The following is a 7,544-nucleotide window of genomic DNA, read 5'->3' as shown; positions in this document are numbered from 1 at the left end:
CAGCTAAAGCAATCACTATGCTCATAGGTGTATGTCCCCAGCGTACTGCCGGAAGCGTACCCTGGTACGGTCCGGTATACCGGAACGTACCCTGGTCACTATTTGATATGGTTAGGGTTAGGGTTCGGGTTTGGGTTAGGGAGTAGGCATAGGCGACTCCTTAGACTGGTTAGTGGAGTAGGCGAGGTACGGTCCGGCATATTAGATAGTACCAGGGTACGTTCCGGCAGTACCCCGGGGGAAATAGACCCTCTCAGCATCACTATGCTGCGTTTGAGTTTTACGTTACTCATGAGGTCATAGATCAGACTTGTCATTTTGCTTTAGCGTCGACCGGTGTGTGGTATAAATTTCACAACTAATAATGTACATTACATGTCACAGGAGTGAGCAGGATTGGTCTGTGTAGTGTAAGCTAAACGTTGCTAATATGGAAACATTATACACACGTGTTCCTCACATTTACCATGATGTTATATAACGTGCTCCCATATTAATTTGGTATTCAATATGACAGATGTGCAGTGAAAATTGTGTATACCACTAGGCGTGGGTGCTAACAAGGAAAGGGATGTACCATCAGTCATGATGCTATTAAGGAAAGGGGTGTACCGTGAGTTGTGAGTGCTAACAAAGACAGGGAAAGAAAAAGAACTCATGCCCTGTGGATGGACATGTAGTTGTAAAGTTACACTGCCAGTACAAGCCTCTCTACTACTGTACATGTGCAAAATGAGACATAGGGGAGGAGTCGCAGAACATTCAATATACAGACACACACAGATAAATAAATAAATAAACATGTATATATAATAATATATAATATATATATATATATATATCTATATACATGCATGTATAAACACGTGTGAATATATATATGTACCCAACGGGGTACAACTGGTGAGTTCTGTGGCCTGAATATGCGGCTGCTATGTCTGCTGGCACCAGCCAGATGGTCAGTACGTGGCAGCTGCGCTGCTCCCCCCCCCCTACCACCACCACGATGCTCGCCCCCTGCTGCCTCCTCCCTCATTACAAGCAGAGGCTGGGGGGCCATGTTGTAGCTGGCTGCTGCCAGTAGCAATGCAGCAGTGCTGCGCAATCGCTCGCTCTTACAGCACTGGTGGAGGCATGGTTGTGGCTGCGTATGTGCGTAGTAGTGTTATCGGGTGTAAATATGTTGTTGTTATTGATCGGCTGCAAATGTTTCTCTCGCACAGAAGCAGACCAAGTGTTTGCGAGTGTTTCTCTCTGGCAATGTTGCTGTTGACGTCACGCAGGCATCGTTTAAGGCATTACCACATTCTGTTGCTACAGAAAAATATGGCACATCTGAGATTCATCTTTCCAATTGAAAGTACTTTAGTAAGAATAAAGGCAGCAAACGTAATGAATCATTTAATAATTAAAAGCCTTAATTAATTAAATTGGTAGAAATGAATTAGTAATGAGATGCGTACGCACTAGCAGTGTTTGTCAGTACAGCAGGCATGCTCATCTATAAACAAGCCTTTGGCAGTTACGGGGGTTGAATAGGATTATCTGCTGTTCTCTGCCATGCTTCCTTTGTTACATTGTAATCCCCATGCTGTGATGGCTTTGGAAATCGCATTCATAGATCGTTATATCTATATATAGATGGTATCTCTTCAGTTCTTTATTACTTGTTTCTGTTTGCTGTGCAGATGAGGAGGAGACGTGTAGAGAGAGCAAAAGGATGAGTGTTCTCTTCAAGGCGGCAAGTCTAGAAGAGCAGGTATGCTGTTGTTTACCTGGAGATTTATTACACGCGTTCATAATCGCCAAGTATTTCTCTAGTCTCACATTGTCACACACACAGCATTGTGTGCGAGTGCGCATCATTCAGTCTAGCATGCGTTGGTTGATGGTCATTTTGATGTTAATTTGGCTGCGTACATGTCCTGTTGCGCCTCACATGGCAATTACATCAGAATGCATACAATCTCTCGTGTCAGAATGACGTTTAAATATTTTATGATGCTTCGTCATATATCGCATGTTTATTCCACCAGATGGAGACACTGCAGTCAACAGGGCTCACATTGTCTATGGGGAAACGGCGGCAGCAAACTAGTGCCATGCGTAAGGCATTGAACGAAATGCAAACGGAGGTTCAGGATGCAGCTCTGCAAGGTAAGATTACATAGCATGAGAGTGCAGGGTAGGGCTACGTAAAATGAGAGTGCAGGATATGACTACATAGCGTAAGAGTACAGAGTAAGACTATCTAGCATGAGATTGCAGGGTAAGAGACTACATAGCATGAGAATGCTGGGTAAGGCAGTGTAGCATGAGTGTTTAGGATAAGACTACATATCATTAGAGCACAGGGTGAGACTACATAGCATCAGAGTGTAAGATAAAAGACTACACACAGCGTGAGAAACTAGCGGTCGCCCAGTCGCCAGTGGCGATTAGAAAATCTACCGGGCGACTGCTTGCTTGTGTCAGCTGGTCCGGCGGGGCGACTATACACACACACACACACACACACACACACACACACACACACACATATATTGCTGATACACATAGTTATATACATGTATTTACTATTAGGTTTGATAAAAATAATCTTTTGGATACTGTACAACACCCATGCCCATGGGCCATGAATGTATCACGTAGAAGCATGGTACGGCTACAGCATAGGTGTTGTAGGGCGTACACCTCCAATCCCTCTCTCCTGGACCCCCATAGATTCTCTCCTTTCCCCCAAGATCTCCACCTTTCCTCTTCTTCCTCTCGCTCCCTCTTGCCTCTTTATTCTTTCTTTATCTTCCTCTCTTTTGCCTACTCTCCCTAGTATTGTATGTACATATCCCTATGTGACCATATATAGTATTGTTACACCTCTAGTACATGACATAAACCATATTGCTGCAGAAAGTGTTCCGTTTCACTCTTCTTTTTCATCTCCTCTTCTTCTTTTTCTTCTTCTTCTTCTTCGTTTTTGTCGTCGTCTTCTTCTTCTTCTTCCATTATTGGGTTAGGTTACTCTGAGATATACTTATCTCTAAGTTATTCGACAGCTTTTCTTTAGGTATAAGATTTTCAAATGTATGAGTGTCAGGCTGTGTATTGACAATTTGACATTAGTCTCGTAAGCTGGTTGGGATAATGTAATATATGGTCACGGTGGTACAGTGCCCTTTATCTAGCACAATACTACTATATCACTGCTAACTAAACTAATATTAAAATAACAGTTAACTTTAGATTATGCATTGCCTAACTAAAGCAAAGACATGATATAAAAAAAGAATGAAAACAGTTTAGGCACCTCGAAACTACTTGCACTATGCTCCACGGTGTAGCTGCCCGTGTCGTAGAACTATTTCAGTATCTATATCTTATTCAATTCAGATAAACGAATGAAACTAGATTGCCATAATTATCGAATCTGTAATTGAATCACAAGCTATAGAATGAGAGCTCTCTTAGCTTAATTTTATTTAACCCCATATACATCAGAGTTCCCTGCTTTACTTGGCTTAATATGTCAATGGTCATGATATCGTGGACTTCTCTACATGTAATTATATCGTTAGCACGAGCAAACCACCAGACCACGACATAACCACCAGTGAAGGGGGAGTATGAGGGAGGGCTGTAACCTCCCTAATGGGGTGCAGCCACATAGTTGGGTGCTTTAGGTAGCAGTTAATGGCCTCTAATGAGCAATTAATATGAGAAACAATGTCAATGAGATAAATAGAAGGTTGGCATACTCATAAATCTCTTTGCATTTTTCAATCATTTGCTAGTATTCATTCGTAGAGGATGGGTGGGCGGGGCCATAATAAAAATGTTGTTTGTTTGCCCTCACCCGACCGACCCTGCCAAAAACGGGCGACTCAAAAAATTGTATTGATCTTTTTCTTTTTTCTTTTTACAAATTGTATCAACTGGGGTACAGTATATAAATCTGTATGCAATACATTATATGCACCAAGCAAAACGAACATTCAACATAAAAGGTATCTCCACACAAGCACACCCGAGCATGTAGACACCATGCTGAATTTGTAAAAAGACCCCTTAAAAAAAAAAGCCTACCTACCTACCCAAACTTTTCGTGGGCAGCTCTATAGACCGAAGGTTCGATAGACCGAAGGTCCGATAGACCGAAGGTCCGATAGACCGAAGGTCCGATAGACCGAAGGTCCGATAGACCGAAGGTTCGATAGACCGAAGGTCCGATAGACCGAAGGTCCGATAGACTGAATATTGCAAAGGGTTAGGGTTAGAGTTAGGGTAGGTTAGGCATATATATGGTTTAATAGTGCATCATAAATGAAATTATAGTGGCATCGTGATGTGCGCATATTCACTGTTCCGAATCACGCATCATGATTGTCCGGAGCGTAGCCTGGAGGCAGGCCAACCGATCCGGACGTTAGCCACTGCGTATCGAATAACCCTTCGGTTTAAGAACAGGCCTATCGTTTATCGAGGCTTCGGTCTATAAGGGGGCTGTAACCAACTTCTTCCAGCCTGGTCGGTGGAGGGCGCAACAAGATTTTTTTAATTGGGCCTGGATGGACAAGTGGCTCTAAATATCACCCTGATGTCAGTGCATGTACTGAATGTTTATTCTCATTCACTAAGCTTGAGTGCGTGCCTGCCGCCTAGTGATCCACTGTAGATTCTCGATTGCTTCTCGAATCGTTTGTGTTGATCTGGCAAATATTGATGTAATAATGACATGGTTAGATGTTAACATATGCATTCTTGCCTACGGTGCCTAATAGTCAGGGATTTGATTGGAGCTGTGTATTTTCTTACGTAGCCTAGCAGGCTAACTCACGTGGTGATGGGGGGGGGGATATTTAGGAAAATCTGGTAGCGGAGCTGGCAGGTAGTAACCTCGGCCACAATTAAAAAAATACTTTGTTTGCCCTGCATCAGCCGACCCAGACTGGAAATTTTTGTAAGGGGTCTTTTTAACATATTCATCATGGTGTCTACATGCTCGAGTGTACTTGTGTGGAGATACGCTTTTATTTGAATGTTGTTTGGCTTGTACATAATAATGTATGGCCCTACAGATTTATATACATGGTACACTGATACAATTTGTAAAAAGAAGAGATCAATAACAAAATTTGAGTTGTTCTTTTTTGGCGGGCCGGTCGGTTGAGACAAACAATATTTTGATTATGCCCCGCCGCTGCTTTTCAGCACATAGAATCACGTGTGTTGAGGACACATTGTGAGGTTTTGTGCTTCACTGTTGACCTTTTCATGTGAGGTGTGCACGCAATGTTCAGCTTATTATACCTAAAATCATGTGTTGTTACGTTTAAACACAGCCTAATACTTGAGATTCAAGTTGTGGCTGGCCAAGAGCTTCGTGTTGGCTGTTAGCTGGGGTTGAGGTGTTTATTAGTTAGATGAGGTCATTAGGTTCATTATATAATGCATTGTGACTGCTGCTGTCCAAAGTAGATTGAAATGGTAAAGAGTTAGAAGAGGGCAATAACTCCAGTTATTTGTCATGTTTAAGAAATACATTTATTCTCTTAGACAGGTCACTAAACAAAATGACCAGAAACTCAAAAGTTGTACGAGCCATTACGTTTGCAATTCTCATTCCACTTCAATGGCGCGGTGCGTCAGTGAAAGTAATTAAACTACATTCATTATATATCAGTAACACTACGTCTCCCTGTCCCGCTACAGTGATGATCGATTGACAAGTGCCTGTCAGCTGTCCGACTTGCCATGACAGCTGAACATCTAGTGCAGCGCAGCTAAAAGCAAATCAGCTATGGCTCATAGGTGTAAATGTCCCCCAGGGTACTGCCCCGAAGGGGGTAGGGCGTACCTGGGTACGGTCCGGTATAGCCGGAACGTACGCCTGGTCACTATTGAATATGGTTAGGGTTAAGGGTTCGGTAGTTTGGGTTAGGGAGTAGGCGTAGGCGACCCTAGACTGTTAGTGGAGGTAGGCGAGTAGGTTGCCGGCATATTAGATAGTAACAGGGTACGTTCCGGCAGTACCCGCGCGGGGAACATAGAACCGCTCTCAGCATCCACTATGCGCGTTTGAGTTTTACGTTACTCATGAGGTCATAGATCAGACTTTGTTCAAATTTGCTTTAGCGTCGACCGTGTGGTGGTATAAATTCAAGACTAATAATGTACATCTACATGTCCACAGGAGTGAGCAGGATGGTCTGTGTAAGTGTAAGCTAAACGTTGCTAATATGGAAACATATACACCGTGTTCTCACATTTCCAATGAGTTATAAATAACTGGCCATTGGTATCAATTATACAATGTGCAGTGATTTACCACAGGCGTGGGTGCACAAGGAAAGGGATGTACGTCATCAGCATGAATGCTAATTAAGGAAAGTGTAGCGCGTGAGTGTGAGTGCTAACATAAGACAGGAAAGAAAAAAGAACTCTCATCCCTGTGGATGACATGGTAGTTGTAAAGTTTACACTGGGCAGTAACAAGCCTTCTCTAAACTACTGTAGCATGTGCAAAATGAACCATAGGGAGGAGTTCAGAAGCATTCAATATACAAGACACACAACAGATAAATAAATAAATAAACATGTATAAATATATATATATATATATATATATAAATATATTCATATAACGTGCATGTAAAACACGTGTGAATATATATATTTCGACCAACGGGTAAGCAAACGAACTGTTGAGTTCTGTGCCTGAATATGGCGCTATGTCTGCTGGCAACCAGCCAGATGGTCAGTAGCGTGGCAGCTGCGCTGCTCCCCCCCTACCACCACAGACGATGCTCGCCCCCTGCTGCCTCCTCCCTCATTACAAGGCAGAGGCGGGGGCCATGTTTGTAAGGCTGGCTGCCTGCCAGAAATGCAGCAGTGCTGCGCATCGCATCGCTCTACAGCAGCTGGGAGGCATGGTTGTGGGCTGCGTATGTGCGTAGTAGTGTTTATCGGGTGTAGATATTTGTTATGTTATTGATCGACGGCAATGTTTCTCTCGCCACAGGAGCGACCAAGTGGTTTGCGAGTGTTTCTCTCTGCAAATGTTGGCTTGTTGACGTCACGGCAGGCATCGCCGCGGTACCATTCGTGCATTTCTAGTCCACCGTTTTGTTTTTTTTGTTTTTTGTGACAGCTAGAGGCATCGTAAACCCCGCGAATCCATGCGCCAGCGAGACAATCCTGCGGTAACTGCCACGGCAAACGCGCTTCACGATGATATTTCGTGGGGCTTTCGCGGCAATTACCCAACGTGATGGTGAAGGAAGGTGATGCGGAGGCGCGTGGATGCTCACCCCACCGTCGGCAAGTTGCTCCCGCAAGCATCCACCTTCCGGCGGCATTGACGGGAGACACGCGTGCGCGACATCACGGATTCGCCGCGGAAACGGATGGTTGAAGATGCTGCGCTCGGCGTCTCTTGCGGACGTTAGCGTTCTCTGATTAATCGCACCTATGAAAATATTCATTCGCGCCGTAACGTCGAGTAGCGCCGCAGAATCAACAAAAGAAAACTGATTAGAACGAGAGAG

The 7,544-nt window shown here is 43.8% G+C and overlaps 1 protein-coding gene across 1 annotated transcript in view; it reads left to right on the top strand.

Moving 5' to 3' along the window:
* Positions 1-7,544, top strand: part of LOC106809697 — a 17,711-nt gene that overhangs the window by 1,668 nt on the left and 8,499 nt on the right. Inside the window, exons 3-4 of the mRNA XM_014812867.1 lie at positions 1,689-1,759; positions 2,037-2,157. Of these exons, the coding sequence (XP_014668353.1) occupies positions 1,721-1,759; positions 2,037-2,157 (160 nt within the window). The 5' untranslated portion in view covers positions 1,689-1,720. The remainder of the gene's footprint in view (positions 1-1,688; positions 1,760-2,036; positions 2,158-7,544) is intronic.

The sequence above is a fragment of the Priapulus caudatus genome, unplaced genomic scaffold (genome assembly GCF_000485595.1).
Source record: "Priapulus caudatus unplaced genomic scaffold, Priapulus_caudatus-5.0.1 Scaffold378, whole genome shotgun sequence".
NCBI classification, from domain to species: domain Eukaryota; kingdom Metazoa; phylum Priapulida; class Priapulimorpha; order Priapulimorphida; family Priapulidae; genus Priapulus; species Priapulus caudatus.
Note: the sequence above shows the minus strand (reverse complement) of the source record. Positions and strands in the feature narration are given on the sequence as shown.